Raw genomic sequence first — 20,935 nt, 5'->3', positions numbered from 1 at the left:
CATACAGCTTGATTTCATTTACGGTATTAAAATAAAGCCAAACGGTGCTACTTCCTCTGTTCATATTTTTTCGCTGCTGCGGTCTCTCTCAGCTGTTTGTGTGAGAGCTCAGTGGGCGGGCCAGGCTGAGCCTGCGTGCTGATTGGCTGGCGCCGCTGAGCCATGTACGAGAGGGGAGGGGGAGCGGGAGAGTGCTTCCGTGACAGCGCGCTGCAGTCAGCGCGCCTGCTGACTGACACTGACTGAAAGCATGTGAGCAACATGCGTTAATGCGCGATAAAATAAATATCGCCGTTAATAGTCTAATGAATTAACGCGAAATTAACGCGTTAACTTGCCCAGCCCTAAGATATATATACATATATACATACATACATACATACATACAATATATATCATATATATATATAATAGATATATATATATATATATATAGATATATATACACACACATATATATATACACATATATAATAAGAGATATATATATATATATATTATATAGATATAGATATATACACACCAGATAATACACACATATATACACACACATATATTATATAGACACAATATATATATTCTAATATAGATAGATAAGAGCTATATATAAGATAAACACAATAAATACACACATATAGATAAGAGACATAATATATATATTACAGAGAGAGAGGAGAGAGCGACAGAGAGAGACTGAGACAGAGAGAGACAGATCAGACAGAGAGGAGCAAGACACAGACAGGAGAGGAGAGACAGAGTATGTAGACAGACAGACAGAGAGAGAGAGGACACCAGGAGACGAGAGTAGGAGACACCGACTAGAAGTAGAGGACCCAGACAGAGAGGACAGAGAGAGAGAGAGAGAGACAGACCCGCGAGAGAGACAGAGATGAGCAGGACAGCGAGAGATAGAGAGACACGAGAGAGAGGACAGAGACACAGACAGAGAGAGAGAGACAGAGAGACACAGACAGAGAGAGAGAGAGAGACACCAGAGAGAGAGAGCGAGAGAGAGAGACACACAGAGATGAGAGATGAGGACAGAGAGAGACACAGAGAGAGAGAGAGAGAGAGAGAGAGACAGAGAGAGAGAGAGAGAGAGACACAGAGAGAGACACAGAGAGAGAGAGAGAGAGAGAGTAGAGAGAGAGAGAGAGAGGAGAGAGAGAGAGAGAGAGAGAGAGAAGAGAGAGAGAGAGAGCGAGAGAGAGAGACACAGACAGAGAGAGAGAGAGAGAGAGACACACAGAGAGAGAGAGAGAGGGAGAGAGGAGAGAGAGAGAGACACACAGAGATGACGAGAGAGGAACAGAGCACACGGCAGAGAGAGAGAGCAGAAGACAAGGAGAGAGAGAGAGAGACAGAGACACACAGAGAGAGAGAGAGACAGAGAGACACACAGAGAGAGATAGACAGACAGACATAGAGCAGAGAGAGAGATGAGGAGAAGGATGAGAGAGAGAGATAGAGATAGAGAGAGAGAGTATGGAGAGAGACAGAGAGACAGACAGAGATGATCTAGACAGAGAGAGAGACAGACAGACAGAGAGAGAGACAGACAGACAGAACAGAGAGAGAGACAGACAGACAGACAGACAGGAGACAGACAGCAGACAGACAGACAGAGGAGAGAAGAGTTATAGAGAGAGAGCGAGAGAGAGAGGAGAGAGAGAGAGATGATAGAGAGAGAGAGAGAGAGAGAGAGGAACAGACAGACAGAACAACAGACAGATTCTCAGACAGACAGATAGAGAGAGAGAGGGAGAGAGAGCGACAGATATAGAGAGAGAGAGAGGATGAGACGAACATAGAGAGAGAAGTATAGAGAGATACGACTACAGATATATGTATATAGATAAAACATATATATATTATATATAGAGAGATATACAAATAGATAGCTATACACACACATATGATATAGATACACATATATATATATATATATATATATATTAGGGCTGGGCAACGATTAAAATATTTAATCGCGATTAATCGCCCTGATTAATCGCGATTAATCGCGATTAATCGCATTGTATTTACAAACTCCAAGAATGAATTCAAAAGTAGTGTAAAGAGCACTTTTATTTTAATGTTCTGCTGCCATATGAACCAAAGTGTTGTAACATTTGTAGCACTTATTTTATACTGGATATTTTCAACCCATCTATTGAATTTAGTGCACTAGTTGATCTTTTCTTCATAAGAGAACAGCAAGCACTGCAGCCAAAATATGGCCTTTTTTGACCTGCTGTATATTAGCCAGTCCCTAAGCTTGATGTATCATGAAACTGTTGACCTTTTGGGTTTTGTGGTTTTTATTTTATTATTACAATTAAATAATAATAATAATAATAATAATGTTATGTTCAGTGTTTTTTCGCTAATCCACCTCTTATATATTTCAATCCTTATGTAATTTTGTCTGTGTTGTGTGCACCTGCCTGTTGCTTTAATCCTATAAATTTCCCCGTCGTGGGATAAAAAAAGGATTAGCTAATGTTATCTTATCTTAAATAACACTTTTTAATATATGTACTGGGTTCTTTCAAGGTCTTAATTACATGTTATGTGTGGGCTCCAGTAACATCCATCCATCCATCCATCCATCCATCCATCCACTGATCTACCTGGATGTTCCCTGGAGGACTGAAACGCCTCAGTCAGTGACGTCTGTGGGTCTGTCGGGGCAGTGAGAGAAGTTTCATCTCCTCTCTCCGTTTCTGGGGCTCGACGTTTTCATGTTTTTTCACGTGCTTAGATAAATTTGTTGTGTTTCCACTGAAATGAACCGGCTTTTTACAAAACATACAGCTTGATTTCATTTACGGTATTAAAATAAAGCCAAACGGTGCTACATCCTCTGTTCATGTTTTTCCGCTGCTGCGGTCTCTCTCCGCTGTTTGTGTGTTAAGTTTGTGTGAGAGCTGAGTGCGCGGGCCAGGCTGAGCCTGCGTGCTGATTGGCTGGCGCTGCTGAGCCATGTACGAGAGGGGAGGGGAAGCGGGAGAGTGCTGCCGTGAGACAGCGCGCTGCAGTCAGCGCGCCTGCTGACACTGACTGAAAGCATGCGAGCAACATGCGTTAATGCGCGATAAAATAAATATCGCCGTTAATAGTCTAATGAATTAACGCGAAATTAACGCGTTAACTTGCCCAGCCCTAAGTATAGATAACACAGACATTGATAGAAGAGAGAGAGAGAGAGAGATGACAGACACAGACAGACAGAGAGAGAAGAAGAAGAGAGAGATGAAGAGATAGGAGAGAAGAGAGAGAGAGATAGAGTACGAGAGAACAACAGACAGAGAGAGAGAGAGAGTAGAGAGAGTAGAGAGAGAGAGAAGACAGACAAGAGAGAGAAGAGAGAGAGACAGACACATAAGAGAGAAGAGAGAGACAGAAGAGAGACGATGAGAGACATAGAGATACACAAATAGATAGAGAGATATATAGATGATATATAGAGAGAGATATAGAGAGGTATAGAGATACACATAGAGAGATAACAGAGATAGATATAGAGAGTATATATATATACATATACATATAATATACATCATATATATAATATGAATACAATATAATATATATACATATATATACACACATATATATATACATATATATATATTAGGGCTGGGCAACGATTAAAATATTTAATCACGATTAATCGCATTGTATTTACAAACTCCAAGAAGTATTTACAAACTCCAAGAATCGCATTGTATTTACAAACTCCAAGAATGAATTCAAAAAGAGGGGAAAGAGCACTTTTATTTTAATGTTCTGCTGCCATATGAACAAAAGTGTTGTAACATTTGTAGCACTTATTTTATACTGGATATTTTCAACCCATCTATTGAATTTAGTGCACTAGTTGATCTTTTCTTCATAAGAGAACAGCAAGCACTGCAGCCAAAATATGGCCTTTTTTGACCTGCTGTATATTAGCCAGTCCCTAAGCTTGATGTATCATGAAACTGTTGACATTTTGGGTTTTGTGGTTTTTATTTTATTATTACAATTAAATAATAATAATAATAATAATAATAATAATAATAATAATAATAATGTTATGTTCAGTGTTTTTTCGCTAATCCACCTCTTATATATTTCAATCCTTATGTAATTTTGTCTGTGTTGTGTGCACCTGCCTGTTGCTTTAATCCTATAAATTTCCCCGTCGTGGGATAAAAAAAGGATTAGCTAATGTTATCTTATCTTAAATAACACTTTTTAATATATGTACTGGGTTCTTTCAAGGTCTTAATTACATGTTATGTGTGGGCTCCAGTAACATCCATCCATCCATCCACTGATCTACCTGGATGTTCCCTGGAGGACTGAAACGCCTCAGTCAGAGACGTCTGTGGGTCTGTCGGGGCAATGACAGAAGTTTCGTCTCCTCTCTCCGTTTCTGGGGCTCGACGTTTTCATGTTTTTTCACGTGCTTAGATAAATTTGTTGTGTTTCCACTGAAATGAACCGGCTTTTTACAAAACATACAGCTTGATTTCATTTACGGTATTAAAATAAAGCCAAACGGTGCTACTTCCCCTGTTCAAGTTTTTTCGCTGCTGCGGTCTCTCTCAGCTGTTTGTTTGTTAAGTTTGTGTGAGAGCTGAGTGGGCGGGCCAGGCTGAGCCTGTGTGCTGATTGGCTGGCGCCGCTGAGCCATGTACGAGAGGGGAGGGGGAGCGGGAGAGTGCTGCCGTGACAGCGCGCTGCAGTCAGCGCGTGCTGACTGACACTGACTGAAAGCATGTGAGCAACATGCGTTAATGCGCGATAAATAACATATCGCCGTTAATAGTCTAATGAATTAACGCGAAATTAACGCGTTAACTTGCCCAGCCCTAATATATATATATATATATATATATATATATATATATATATATATATATATATATATATATATATGTGTATATATATGTGTATATATATATATATATATATATATATATATATATATATATATGTGTATATATATGTGTATACTATATTATATATATATATATATATATATATATATATATATATATATATATATATATATATATATATATATATATATATATATATATATATATATATATATATATATATGGTTACTTTCATTTAAGAAACAACACAATGTGTCCATATCTCCCCTGGTATGTGGTGAGCCTCTGTTATATTGTATAAATAAATGCCATGACCAAAAATGGCCCTGGCATTTTCTAGTCCCAGTGCAGTCCTGCCTCAGTATACTCACAGTGAACTGGTTTCCAGCCGTAGGGATGTAGATGGTGTACTGTTTCTCTGACGCTCCCTCAACATTAACAGGACTGGCATCAGCATTTCTTCTCAGCTCCTCCAGAGCCAGTCGGACAGCCAGGTATTTAGACAGGTGATCCACAGTGGCATTACCAGATGTCTTTATGTAGCGAGGAACAAACTCCACACTGCAAAGATACAGTCAGAAACAGCCTTATAGATGGTAAATGGCCTGTACTTGTATAGCACTTTATCAAGTCCGATGACCCAAAAGTGCTTTACGCTACAGTCAGTCATTCACACACACACACACACACACACACACACACACACACACACACACACACACACACACACACACACACACACACACACACACACACACACACACACACACACACACACACACACACACAAAATGCAAAACCAGATCTAAATGTTTGTTTGACACTACCTTCAGCAGCTCACTTCTGAACAACAATAAGTTGACAATTTAAAACTCCATACATTACTTGTTTGGTGAACACACCTGTTCTGACCATCATCCTTCTCCATGAGGGTAGGGTGTGGCCTGAACACTAGTTCTATTTCACTGGCACCTCCATCAATTGCAGAGTCTCCTCCCCCATTCTCAGCAGCATTATCCATGTCCAAACCACTGTCATCACTCGTCTTGGTGCGCTTGATGCTTGGACCTGCCTCCTGGGGAACCAAAACAGCATGAGAACATATACATTTGTTTTATGCTACAAGACATGCCATTCTACAACAAAAATGTCTGGAATTACGCACATTTACTACTGACCACTAGGCCACTGATTCCCAAAGTTGGGGTCATGATATCCTTTAAATAAAATAAACAATATAAATGATAAAAGATGAATAATATTTATATTATAGTTGTTGTTTTTTTTGTCGTCTGCCCGATCGAGCACCTTTTCCTCTGCTCCCTGCCTGCTTGGATTTTCCTGCCTTTAAATTTTTTATCTCTTAGCCAAAACTACAGAAAGTTGGATTTATTTATTTATTCCCTCAGCGAACAAACCGCTCCCTGATGGAAATAAGAATAAACCCACCTGCAGCCCCCCCCTGGAACAAGCTAGGCACAAGGCCAACAAAGACCAAGTAACCCCACACCTAGACCTAGAAAACTGTCCGATTTTACCGCATATTTTATTTACTTTATATTTATTGGTCAATCGCATAAAATCCCAAACAGATACATGAACGTTAGTGGATCTGATGTGGCGAAATGTTATTAGTTTAGTTTTAGTTTAATACGATATTTATTTCAGACACAAGCATATAATAAATATTTTCAAGTAACATAAATTAAAAGTCTGAAAAGGCGAATTGGCAGAAGCAATAATCTCATAATGCCCACCCTCAAAAACCAATTTACATTGGACAAGAAAGAAAAAGATAAAAGAAAACAGATGGCTACCCTATATAATAAATACCAAAAACTGATTTTAGGAAAATGATTATTCTACAATAACAACATTTTGAAAAAAAAAAGGTAATGCGCCAAATACCTACTGCTCTTAATTGCATTCACATGATTCAGAATTTTTAAATCACATTATTCTTAAATGTTTTTAAACCTTATTAACGTTGTATGGTCTTTTAGCTCCTGATTTGTTCCACACATCAACCCCAACAAAAGAAATACAATGTTGTTTTACATTTGTTCTTGCTTTTGGTTTTGTGAACATTTTATACCCTCTAAGATCAGAAGCACTGTCCCTGATCAAAAACAGACCCTGAATATGTACTGGCAACAAATTATTCTTTACTTTGTACATGAATTGAGCAGTCTTAAAGTCAACCAAATCTTTAAATTTTAATGTAACAATAACAAAAAGTTGGTTTGTATGCTCTTTATAATCTGCTTTATTTATAATTTGAATAGCTCTCTTTTGAATTATGAACAAAGGGTTTAAATCAGTTTTATAGGTGTTCCCCACACTTCAATACAGTACATCAGGTAAGGCAAAACTAACAAACAGTACAAGAGATATATTTTTTGAGTTAAAAGCTCTTGAAATTTGTATAACACTGCCAATGTTTTAGACAACTTTGATTTGATATAGTCAATGTGTGGTTTCCAACTTAACTTATTTTCTATTGTTACCCCAAGAAATTTTACATCACTTACTCTTTCGATATCTGTGTCATTTATTTTCAGTTTTGTGTGCACATTAATAGCACCATTTTTGAACATTATAAATTTAGTTTTCTTTAGATTTAAGGTTAATTTTTTTGAATCAAACCAACAATATATTTAATTATTTTTCAATTGTCTCCATTAGAGGTTTTAAATCTTTACAAGAACTAAGGATATTAGTATCATCTGCAAATAATATAAAATGTTATATTTTTGAGACTAAACATATATCATTAATATAAAAGGATAAATAATAAAGGACCCAACACTGACCCCTGCGGGAGACCAGTGGTCATTGTCAGTAACTGTGAATCAGTATTTTTAATGTGGACATACTGTGATCTATTCTCTAAATAACTCTTGATCCAAGAAAGAGCCACACCCCTAATTCCATATCTACAAAGTTTTTAAGTAATATTTCATGATTAACAGTATCAAAAGCTTTAGTTAGGTCTAAGAACATCCCTACAGTGTATTGTTTATTATCAATGGCATCAGATATTTTTTCCACAAGATCAGTGCCAGAGCAGTGGACCTATCAGGTCTAAACCCACATTGCTGTTCACAGAGAATATTGTTTTACACAGTAAAATTATATAATCTTTTGAAATATTTTTTGCAATATTTTTGAAAATTGAGATAAAAGGGAGATCGGCCTGTAATTATAAAAGTCATGCTTATCCCCAGCCTTGTAAATAGGGATAACCTTAGCAATCTTCATGTTAATTGGAAACCTGCCTAACTGCAGGGATTGGTTACAAATGTGTGCATGTGGTTTGGCAATATACTCAATGACTTCTTTTTATACTGAGATATCTAATCCATTCCAGTCTTCTGAGTTTTTAAACTTTTAAGTATTTTAACAATTGTAATAATTTTATTTTTAGTTGTACCCTGTAAAAATATAGTTTATTTAAATTTGTTATTTTACCAACAATATTATCGTCATCACAATTAGAATGTATCCCTTTTGCCAAGTTTGGCCCAATATCAGAAAATAATTTATTAAATTAATTTGCAATGTCATTAGATTTGTTGATTTTACACTTCTCTTTTGTTAAAAAATAATTAGGAAAACTAGGACTGCTACCCTTTTTAATTTTTTTTAATTATCTGATTTAGTACAAACCAAGTGTTGATATTTGATTTATTTTCTTCAACAATTTTCCTATAATTTATTTTACTAGATCTCATAATGCTTATTAATTTATCCTTATAGGTTTTATATGTCTGTTCTGCTTCCTGAGTTTTATTTTTCAAGAAGTCTTTATACAATTTATTTTTCTTTGTACAAGCTTTTTGAATACCCTTGGTTAACCATGACTTTTCCACATTTTTATTTCTCTTTTCCTTATGGACTAGGGGGCAACTTTTTTCGCACAAGGTAATAGTATTTAAAAAAATATTGTATGCCATGTTTACATCTTCTACATAAACCTCATCCCAGCTTTGTTTAATTAAATCAACTTTAACTTTATTGCCTCTTGAAAGAGAAGTGTCCTATGAAAAGCGAAACAACAGGCTGTTCTCACGACAAAGATAGGCATAAACCTTTGTTTAATGTTGTGTTTGTTTAATGTGAAATGTTGAAATTTCACTACAAAACAGATGCACTCCGCTTTGACATGAAACCCAGGAAGATCATGACAACAATCAAAGGTATGTAAACTATCTTCACTCTAAGCTAACAGAGAAAAAAACAGGCCACAGGACCAAGAATATTGTGCAATGGACCTGGACATTAAACACTTCTGTAACAAGAAGAGCACAGAGGTGTTGATCTGTCTTTTAACTATGGCCTGGTTCTAATGTTAAATGGTAGATGGCATACTTGTATAGCGCTTTAAATAGTCCGACGACCCCAAAGCGCTTTAGACTACAGTCAGTTCACCCATTCACACACACATTCATGATTCACAACTTGACCGTGGTGAGCTATGTTAGTAGACTGGTGAAGATTCTCAGTCATCCAGGTCACGGTCATTGTTTTTTTTAACTTTTTTGGAATTATGTTAGTAGCCAAAGCTGCCCTGGGGCAGACTGACAGAGGCGAGACTGCATACATCGCCGCTCTCTGACCATCGCCAGCAGGCACGCCAATGCGGGTGAAGTGACACAATGACAGACAGTCAGACATAATTGACAACATTGCTCCAATTAAAGCGAAGGTTGTTTCTGGGAAGAAAAATTCTCAGTGGAAAAGTGCTCCAGTTGTTGGAAGTGAACAAAGAGTGTTGAAAAGCTGAACACAGGTGGAGAAAGACCAGACTCCAGGTTAATGATGAACCTGGATCAATCAATCAACTTTATTGTCAATTTCTTCATATGCTCCAGACAGACAAAGAGATCGAAATTACGTTTCTCATTATCCTACGGTGAAGACAAGACATATTTACCAGACACAAAGTACACAGACAACATAAAATTCAGATAAAAGTAAATAAGAGGGCACATGCAGTGAAGAAATAAATAAAAGCAGCAAAATTTGGTTTTAAAATTGTACATGGACAGCCAATAAAATATTAATGCAAAAGTAAAATATTAGTGCAAAAGTTCTGTTTTTAGTATTAATAGGAGTCATTATGTAAGAGCAGCAGAAGTGCTGTATTTTCTGGACAAAAACAACAAGTTTCAAAGTGCACAAGTGTGCAGGTGGAGTAACGCAAGGCAAGGCGGCCATCTGTGGGTCCAATGTCCAGGATGTTATTTAGCTGTGGATGGAGGGGGGAGAGAGTTCAGCATCCTAACAGCTTGGTGGTGTTCTAAACTCCACTCCACCAGGGTCTGCAAACAATTTGCTATTTCTTTACTGATAAAATCCGAAAACTGTCTCCAACTACAACTTAGTTGGTTAACAATTTCTTCAAAGCTTTTGTTTTTTATTTGAGACTTTATCAAGATAAGTTCCTGCTCCTGCTGCCTTGATGTTCTACCCACAGCTTTAAGAAAGTTTTGCCTGTCATAGCGTCTGATTTGACTCAGATAATAAACACGTCCCCTTCTGTCAGGTATTTTCCCCCAGTCTCTAAAAACAGCAATTATCAAACCACAATTTAGACAAACTACTTGGAACTACAGGCCCATCCTAAACTTTCCCTTTATCAGTAAGATTATTGAAAAAGTTGTGCTTCAACAATTAAACACCTTCTTAACTTGACCAGCCCCTATGATGTTTTTCAGTCAGGTTTCCGTGCTCACCACAGTACAGCGACCACCCTTGTCAAGGTGTTCAATAACATCCATATAAATACAGACTGTGGAAGAACCACAGTGCTGGTACTACTGGACATTAGTCCAGCATTCGATACGGTCGATCACTCCATCCTGTTAGAACGCCTGGAGAACTGTGTCGGCCTTTCTGGTACAGCTCTCAACTGGTTTAAATCCTACTTAAAAAGGACAGGGACAGGAGGCAACAGTGGCACAGGAGGTCATCCTGCAATTGGAGGGTTGCCGGTTCGATCCCCCGCTCCGACCGTCTCAGTCGTTGTGTCCTTTGGGAAGACACCTTACCCTAATTGCCTGCTGGTGGTCAGAGGGCGCGGTGGCGCCGATGTATGGCAGCCTCACCTCTGTCAGCCTGCCTCAGGGCAGATGTTGTTACAAACATGAATGTGTGATTGAATGACTGACTGTGCTTCTATTCTGTTTTATTTTCCAAGATTTTAATCACGTAAAACACTTTGCGTTGTCCTTGTACTAAAATGTGCTATACAAATAAATTTGCCTTGCCTTGAAAATAGGCAAAACAAAACCCACTGGCTGTCGATGCTGTTTGCATTATTATTATTATAATTATTATTATGATTTATTGGGTTGGTAGAAGTATTTGTATACTCAGCCAGTGGTTTGGATCATGAGTCCATTCTGGTACCGTTTTGTGGGTCAGTAGCTGAAATGTTTGGGAACCTTTGCACTAGGACATACCTGATTACTGTGGACAGATGCATTGCTACAGTGTGAAGAGTCTCCGTTGTCCTCAGCTCCGCTGCCATTTTCCACTGTATGTCTCTTACCACGCTGCAGCCTGACAGTGAGAGAACCACGTAGTACACAGACATAGCATATCTGAGCAGCAGATATGCTGCACTCTGGAGGAGTGTTGTGTTTACCTGGTCATAGCCTGTATTTTCAAACCCTCTTCTATGCTGTGGGACAAAGCTTGTTGATTGTTGTGTTTGCTAATGCGAGCCAAAACTCTCTCCTGGTGGGCTTCATACTCATCTCGGCTGGGATAAATCTTACCTGAAATAAGACAAAATACAGATTTTGGATGCAGCGACTTTGTTTTGCAGCTACTCAGCTGAATTAAGAGATTTCTCCAGTGTTCTGGACCTGAATATACACTACGATTGCACAGTTTTGACAAAGTGTGTGTTAAATTCAGGTATTAGCATGTGTTATTTTTTTCGCATTAAAATCATGCTTTTGTATAGAGGTTTTAATTGTCTTTAATCATTCTGCACAGCAAGCTGCTACATCCAAAACTGCTCTGGTTATTCTTTTAGCGTCAGTTTTGTTAGTTTACCTCAGTTATTTCAAAATAATTTACCATTGAAAAGTTTGCCTGGAAGACTTTTAAGAGCTGTTTCACTACATTTTACTAGCACAAAGGAAACTAACTTTTCCCATAGGTTTACAGAGGTACCTTTCATTCAGACTGTGGTTTTGAGAAAAAAAAACACTTCTCACATATGAATGCACTGTGCATGTACAATGCATGAATAATACATGCTTAATAAATTAATGCATTGGCAAACCACAGAGTGATTCAAAGAATGTAAAAATAAAATAAAATGTCAAAATAAAAATGTTTAAAAAGATTATAGTTTTTGCGAACAAAGTATTCCTATTTAAATGAGACATTTCAGAATTAAAGATACCTACTTGTTCTTCTGTGTACTTACTAATCAGAGCATCAAAATTGGGGTCAGGACGCAGTGACCGTTTAGAAACAAGTTTCTTACGACAGGTAGGGCACTCTTTATTACTGCAAGGAGAGAAGGCAACAGCAGACATTAACCATAAATCATTGCATAAAATAACTCAAGCTGTTTAGTAGTCTGCTACATATCAGAAGTTGGTCGGACCCAGAGCAGGGAGTGGCAATTACGATCATTGTAATCAGTGGGTGAACTGAATTTAGATTATGACAACAATAAACTTTAATGGTGTTTGCAAAGAGTAAAAACTGAAAATTGTTGGGATTTATTCTTTTGCCATTTGCTCAATCCACTTTATTGAGATCAAAGTGGAGTCTAGGGCTGCAACAACAAATGGATAAAATGAATAAAAAGAAAAAAAACTAAAGAAAAAAAAAAATCGACAATTAAAAACTTTGACAACGAATTTCATCATCAATCTGTTGAGTCGTTGGATTAATGCATCACTCGCCACATCGTGGAGCCATTCACCGCACCTGCAGACAGTTCTCAATGCTAACTGGTTGCAGAGCGATGTTTTTTCATTCATGAAGCGAGGCATGAATTTTTTCTTTTTATTCATTTTATCCATACTGCTTTTTTGTAGTAAATTCTACTCATGACAACACAGAGAACATGGCTCTAGCTAAGTCCTCAAAAGATAGGGAGCACATCACGCTTCACAAAACCAAAAAACTAAGTAACATGGGTTTTGACATGGCACAAGAGCACCACAGTGTTGCAGGACCTGAAATACCATACCTTGTTAGCTAACATGAGTTAACAAGTGTTTAGATGGTAACTGATCAAATTATGGATCATAAACCAGCCCTCTCAATCAGAGTACTATTTCATTCTGATGGGGATAACTTGATGATTAAGGTTTAACTTTTAATTTGCTGACAATGTCTGAGTGAAGGTACTGTATGTATGGGAGAGATGAACAGGGCCCTAAACCAACTTTTTAAGAATCAAGAGTTTTTATTGTTATGCAACCATAATTACATTTTGGTGAGACACTCACCAAATGTTAAGAGCCAGACGTAAATTAAAAACACAGGAAAACGAGACATAAGCATCCCTAAGAGAAAACTCTCAAAAATGTAAAACCCTCAGAAGAAACGAAAAGTTTTCAACATCTAACATCCTTTTTGACTCTTTGAAGAATGTAAAATGGGAAACATGTATAGAGTAAACGTCCTTGGAAGACAAATGCATAGAGGGACAAATGTAGCATGTAGTATTTACTTAAACTGCAGCTTGTGCTGAAATAGTCTGAAATGGGCTAGTGGTTTATTTTATTGTCAGAAGCGGTGTTTTTGCACTGGTTGCATTGTTATGGCCAATTTTGTACCTAGGTGCAGTAGCACAAGGATGAGGTTCAATCAAACCACATTTGACACCAGTTTTACAACTTCACCTTTGTTATTAAATCGCTGTTCGTGTAGACAACACAGACTATTAAATGATTGATTTGCAATATAGTCAACATAAAGTTAATAATTTCAAGCAAAAATAATAATTACCTAATATTGTAACGGAAAAGAGTCAACGGGTCGACCAATACAGGTTTTTAAGGCTGGTACCGATAATTTTGACATCAGGCAAACAAATACCCGATACATTGGGCCTTTTTCTGAAGCTGATGTGGCTTTTTCCTTCTTCCATTTGCATGATAAAAATTACCCAATGATAACAAATATTACACAAGTGTTAATTCAAACCAAATTCACTACAATTTTGTGCATGGGAGAGGAGGAAAAGCATCTGCTGCTGCAACTGCACAGCTCTTTTGTTTGGAGGTGTCTGAAATAAAACAGCTCTAAATAGTGAAGTTAGGCTGTGTTCTCTAGCTAATGCATCAATGTTGACAGAGACAACATTGATACATAAGCATCAATGTTGTGGTGAGAGAGAGAGTGCACTGTTTCACAGAACACAGCCCTGTTCACTCTCTAATGAACTGACTAATGAAGCCTGTAGAGCAGGCGTGTCCAAAGTGCAGCTCGGGGGCCATTTGTGTAACCTGACCTTAGCCAAATGAATTTCGCTCCGCCTAGCTCCACTCATCCATCTGGAACTGATCCATAGGAATGGCGTTTCAGAAGGCTGGGCCTTATCAAAAATCCTTGCATATTATTGGATAAGCCACTTGTGCTATTTCAGTGTGAGTGGCTATTTCAAGCACTCACACTGAAGCCAACCCGTGACACTGATGAGAGCGACGCAGGAAACTACTTACTAGAGTATATATAGTAGAGTAGTTGCTCAGCGAGTAACGATAGGTTGTTCAGTGACAACAGTAGGATTTTTTTAACTTACCATTTATACGTGACGTAAACCTCATCGACTACGATCCCCACTAAGTTCTTCAGGTACACCTCTGAAGCAAGCATGCTCCGCCATTTCTCGTTGAGCCACCACGCGTGACTTCCAAATACCAGTTGGCAACGTCCGTCGAGGATGTCGATTTCGTTTATTCCTCCCAGCTGCATACCGGTAACACCCAATTTTCCAGCCTCTCTGATCTGATCCTCTATGAGAGCAATCAGCAGGGACACGATGACGATGGGGTGCTGCACTAGTCCCATTTCCTTAACTACCAGAGGAGCCATTTGGTAGATCAAGCTCTAGCCAAATCCGGTCGGGAGAAGGGCGAAAACATCGTTTCCACCAACAAAAGCCTTCAGAGCTGTTCTCTGACGTTCTTTTAATTAAACAATATTAGGTAGATTGGACAACACAGAAGAAATAGCAGCATCAATGTTAACGCTTGCTTCTTCTATGCGAGCCGCCATTGTTGTCTGAATCAAAACAGTCTCATGGTCGCTTCTCCACCATGTCACATCTATGAAACTCCAGCCCTGCGTCCTGATTGGCTGGACAATAAAATTGGTTGAAGAAATCACCCTCTATGGAAGAGGCCCCAGATGGATGTGAGTGAAGCTAGGCAGAGCTAAGCGGAACGAAATTCATCTGGCTCATCAGGTTACCATTTGTGCCCTCTGTACTGATTTTGTGTTTGCCCCCCCCCCCCCCCCCCCCAACCTAACCACCACTCTGTCACATCTTTCTTGTTCTGCTACACTGTCTTGCTTCAAATAGCGTTGTGACTTTTAAACGAAACTTGTCACGGAACGAAAAAAGCTTCTTGTTGAGGCGAGGAGGAGAAAAAACACCCACCACCGCTGAACATTATCTTCTGCAAAGTTAAATAATTTAAGCGTAGTGATTGTTTTCATGCACATACACAACTCTTCAAGATGTGTGCAACGCGCTGACAATGTCTGTGCAACGCGCACTCACACAGCGGTGGCAGGTGGTCGGCTGGAGATCAGACATGGGTTGTTAGACAGTGGGAAAGGAGTGTACCGACTTTAAGCAGCTCAACTACCACCAGACACCAGAGTTTCAGTGGGTGAAAGTGAAAACCTTGCCCTGCTCGGCTGCTCCGTTCTCAGTAAAACAGAGCTGTCCCCTCCTGCTCACAGTGACTGAGGCAAACACAGCTCAATTATATGGTTAAAAATACAATAAAAGTTAAAAAACTTACTGTTGTTGGTGATCAGTCTGATAACATCACCAGCCGCTCTCTGCCAGGGAGGCAGCAACAACTCATATTCACCATGTGACGTCAAAGCATGGCGGCTGAATGCGCTAATGGATCAGCCGATACAATACAATGCAAAAAACACAAATATCGACCGGCCCATATATTGGTCAACATCTAAACGGAACACCTGAGTAGCAACTTGTTTTTTGTGCGCTGATCGGTCAGTCCAAATGTTCTATTTAGGAAAAAGGAAATGGTAATTCATCGATTAATCGTAAAAATAATCGGCTGATTGATTGATCATTAAAATGATCGTTAGTTGCAGCCTTAGTGGAGTCGAAGTCAAATTATTTGTGTCACAAACTTGCCAATTAAAGCTGATTCATAACGATTTTCCCACAGTTATCATAAACACACTATGATGTCATACATTTTAGTTTAACACAGATCGCACATTACAATAATCACTCTCTGCTTTGCCAGTTATTGCTCAACAATTAATTATCACAGCTCATGAGTTTATAAAAAGGCATTATTTAATTTTTTTGAAGTTTAATAAAACTGTTAAATCCTAGCCCAGTGACTGGAGACTGGAGCCCACAACCCCCACGACCCTGTGTGACGTCGAGCTGCGTTTCCCCATCAGATACGGCTTGACGTCACACCTGTAGGGAAAAGCCGGTATAGAAAATCCATGAAGGGTAGGATGTTACATTTTTAAGAAGTTTAATAAAATTGCTCAAGGTTTATCAGAAAAAAACATAACTTGCTTTTAAATATGAATATTTTTAATTAGCAAAATGTTATTAATGTATTTCGTAAAGTTAAATATTGTTGAAGGTAATCTTGGCTGCAGTACTCTCTGGCAGGTGTTTTTGGGTCGGAGCAAAATTAGTCATAAGAGCTCTCTGAGAATCACCTTTGGCCTCACCCAGTTGGACGCTGTTTGTTGACTGATAGCCGCTCTGACTGCAGCTCTGCCTTCTTTGGTTCAGAAAAGCGCAGGAGAAATTATTTATTCTTTATTACTTTTTCCAATGCGGACCTAGTCAAATGCGGGACATTGTTTCACATTCAGACCCTTCCTCAAAAGAAAAAAAAAAAAAAAGCGTGTCATGCTAAATTAGCCTGAGCTAACGCTTTACTCTTCGAGTTTTAAATAAAACATAACATTGAATCATGAGGAGGTCCCTGGTTGGTCACCGCATTTATCAGCCAAATTGCTGGAAGCCAGTGAATAAACGCTGAAAGGTGACATGGCCACAAATAATTCATTAATTAACTGCAGGAGCAGCGACAGACTGCTTACCGATGGAAGTTGTTGTCAGATGGTCAATCCGCTGCACTTCCTGACTTGCTGATTTGCATAAACCCAAAGAAAACCTTTGACCACCACTACTGTCATTCATGCATCTGTGGCCAGTTTGAGATGCTGTTCCAAAAGTTAGAATGATTGAGCACCGATAAAGCTCAGATTGGCAGATGTCCGCTTTGCAAAGACCCGCCCTACTCTTTCTTATTGGCTAATGTTCCGGTTCTGCCAGGTTTCATTGGTTGTGAGCAGCTTCAGTTTAAAACCTTGTAGACGGAATAATTTGCGCTCATTTTCCAAATGACGGAAATCCGTTGCATCAATAATAAAGAACAAGCACAGGATTCAGATGAGAGCTGCTGTATTCACATTTCAAAAGTATGACTAACATAAACCAGGACATCAGAGAACCCTTTCTAGCTGTCTAGTTTAGATAACAAAAAATAAAAAAATATATAAATAACAGCAAAACAAACTCACCCGGATCTCAAAGCTGTGATGATACAGTCGGCGCAGAAGCGGTGCAGACATTCTTTAGTTGTCATTGTGTTCTTCAACATGTCCAGACAAATGGGACACATAAGTTCACTGTGCAAAGACCTGGGTGACACTGCTATCTCCAGCCCGTCTGTTATAGCCTCCTGAAACAGTTGCAAACACATCCACGTTTATCTGTAGAGAAATTGATTACCGTCTTCACAGGTCTGCCTAAAAAGTGGATCAGACAGCTGCAGCTGATCCACAACGCTGCTGCCCGTGTCCCCACTGAGACTAAGAACGTAGAGAACATGGACCCAGTTCTAAAGCCCTTACACTGGCTCTCTGTAGCTCAGAGAATAGACTTTAAAATACTTCTGTTAGTCTATAAATCCCTAAATGGCTTAGCACCTAAATACACCACAGACTTGTTATCAGTGCATCAACCCTCCAGACCACTCAGGTCTTCTGGCCCGAATCTACTCTGCATACCCAGAACCAGAACAAAACACGGGGAAGCAGCAGTGTTTCCACTACCGTTCTACAAGGGCGTCGCCATGCCAACAAAATTGCCCATCACCCTAAGAAGGCAACAGTATGTAATAAATTATCATATGTCTCTGTGTGTTCTTTCTAAATAGCCCCAGATTGCATCTTGAGCGATTTCTGTCTATAGGGTTCCATATAACAAGGCGGTCCGCGGACAGGCACATGCACGCTGAATTTTACGAGCACATATGTGATGTCCCCTCTCCCTGGGCTGCCACCTTACCGTGGTGGAGGGGTTTGAGTGTCCCAATGATCCTAGGAGCTATGCTGTCAGGGGCTATAAGCCCCTAGTAGGGTGACCCAAGGCAGACAGGTCCTAGGTGAGGGACCAGACAAAGTGCAGCCCAAAAAGCCCCTTATGATGGGTACAATTATTGGATCTCGTGTTCCCTCGCCTGGACGCGGGACACCGGGGCCCCACTCTGGAGCCAGGCCTGGAGGCAGGGCACATTGGCGAGCGTCTGGTGGCCGGGCTTTTGCCCATGGAGCCCGGCCGGGCTCAGCCCGAAGAGGCGACATGGGTCCCCCTTTCGATGGGCTCACCACCTGTCGGAGGGGCCAAAGGGGTCGGGTGCATTGTGCAATGGGTAGCAGTAGAGGGCGGGGACCTTGGCGTTCCGATCTTTGGCTGCAGAAGCTGGCTCTTGGGACGTGGAATGTCACCTCTCTGGTGGGGAAGGAGCCTGAGCTCGTGTGCGAGGTTGAGAGGTTCCGACTAGAGATAGTCGGACTCACCTCGACGCACCGCTCTGGCTCTGGAACCAGTCTCCTTGAGAGGGGCTGGACATTCTTCCACTCTGGAGTTGCCCCTGGTGAGAGGCGCCGAGCTGGGGTGGGGTATACTTGTTGCCCCCCATCTCGGTGCCTGCACGTTGGGGTTTTTCCCGGTGAACAAGAGGGTGGCCTCCCTCCGCATTCGTGTGAGGGGACAAGTTCTGACTGTTGTTTGCGCTTATGCGCCAAACAGCAGTTCAGATTACCCACCCTTTTTGGAGTCCTTGGAAGGGGTACTAGGGAGTGCCTTTCCTGGGGACTCCCTCGTTTTTGCTGGGGGACTTCAACGCTCACATGGGCAATGGCAGTGGGACCTGGAGGGGCGTGGTTGGGAGGAATGGCCCACCTGATCTGAACTCGAGTGGTGTTCTATTGTTGGACTTCTGTGCCCATCATGGATTGCCCATCACAAACACCATGTTCAAGCACAAGGGTGTCCATATGTGCTCTTGGCACCAGGACACCCTAGGTCGCAGTTCAATGATCGACTTTGTTGTCGTTTCATTTGATCTGCGGCCGCATGTCTTGGACACTCGGGTGAAGAGAGGGGCGGAGCTCTCCACCAACCACTACCTGGTGGTGAGTTAGCTCCGATGGCGGGGGAGGAAGCCGGTCCGACCGGGCAGGCCCAAACGTACTTTGAGGTTTTGCTGGGAACGTCTGGCAGAGTCCCCTGTGAGACGGAGCTTTAACTCCCACCTCCGGGAGAACTTTGAACACGTCCCGAGGAAGGCGGGGGACATTGAGTCTAAATGGACCATGTTTCGCGCCTCTATTGTTGAGGCAGCTAGTCGGAGCAATGGCCGCAAGGTTGTCGGTGCATGTCGCAGCGGCAACCCTCGAACCCGCTGGTGGACACCAGCGGTGAGGGAAGCCGTCAAGCTGAAGAAGGAGTCCTACCGGGCTTTTTTGGCCTGTGGGACTCCGGAAGCAGCTGATGTGTACCGGCAGTTGAAGCGCCGGGCGGCTCGGAAGATCGGCGAGGCAAAAACTCGAGCGTGAGAACAGTTTGGAGAGGCCATGAAGAAAGACTTCCGTACGGCTTCGAAGCGATTCTGGTCCACTATCCGGTGTCTCAGGAGTGGAAAGCAGTGCAGTACCAACACTGTTTACAGTGGGGGTGGTGTGCTGCTGACCTAGACTCGGGACGTCGTGTTTCGGTGGGCGGAATACTTCGAAGACCTCCTTAATCCCACCAACACGTCTTCCATTGCGGAAGCAGAGCCTGAGGACTCTGGGTCGGGTTCTCCCATCTCTGGTGCTGAGGTTGCCGAGGTTGTTAAAAAGCTCCTTGGTGGCAAGGCCCCGGGGGTGGATGAGATTCGCCCTGAGTATCTTAAGACTCTGGATGTTGTGGGGCTGTGTTGGTTAACGCGGCTCTGTAGCATTGCGTGGACATCGGGGGCAGTTCCCCTGGATTGGCAGACTGGGGTGGTGGTCCCCCTATTTAAAAAAGGGGACCGGAGTAGAGACTGACATTTTTTCGGGAATCCTGTGGGTCACGTGATTCCCGCGAGAATCCTGTGGGATGGGAGCCAACATAGTAATTATCACGTGATCGGGACGGTACAGGATTAAATATTGACGGGAGCAGACGGAAGCGGTAGTGAACCAATAGCAGGTACAATAAACTAGGATCGATGCCAAAAAAAATAAATTAAATAGAAAATAAAAAAGACAGAACGCCGCCATTTTGTAGTTTTTTTCCAGGAAGCCTTTACTATAATGCGAGTCAAAAAACTACACGACCCAGAATTCAACAGTGTTTCCGCTCTAAGTTTTTCCCCCGCGCACAAAAACAACAATGGAGGAGCCAAACGTTAGTGGGGAGCTCGACTTCGAAAAGTTCGATTTGCAACGTAAGCTGAGAAGTAAAGACGTATCTGTAAAACTCACGGAGCTGACAGGAAAGTCGCAGA

General features: G+C 40.8%; 1 protein-coding gene across 2 annotated transcripts in view; it reads right to left on the bottom strand.

The window, feature by feature from the left end:
- The window catches only part of rnf2 (ring finger protein 2), a 49,461-nt gene that overhangs the window by 5,475 nt on the left and 23,051 nt on the right, over positions 1-20,935 (bottom strand). For both annotated transcript variants that reach the window (XM_036134294.1, XM_036134295.1), the window contains exons 3-8: positions 17,697-17,857; positions 12,337-12,419; positions 11,542-11,674; positions 11,357-11,456; positions 5,792-5,964; positions 5,261-5,450 (exon numbers count right to left, since the gene is read on the bottom strand). In XM_036134294.1, the coding sequence (XP_035990187.1) occupies positions 5,261-5,450; positions 5,792-5,964; positions 11,357-11,456; positions 11,542-11,674; positions 12,337-12,419; positions 17,697-17,857 (840 nt within the window). The remainder of the gene's footprint in view (positions 1-5,260; positions 5,451-5,791; positions 5,965-11,356; positions 11,457-11,541; positions 11,675-12,336; positions 12,420-17,696; positions 17,858-20,935) is intronic.

This window comes from Fundulus heteroclitus, unplaced genomic scaffold, assembly GCF_011125445.2.
Source record: "Fundulus heteroclitus isolate FHET01 unplaced genomic scaffold, MU-UCD_Fhet_4.1 scaffold_79, whole genome shotgun sequence".
Taxonomy (NCBI): Eukaryota; Metazoa; Chordata; class Actinopteri; order Cyprinodontiformes; family Fundulidae; genus Fundulus; species Fundulus heteroclitus.
This window is presented reverse-complemented; position numbering and strand designations above follow the sequence as displayed.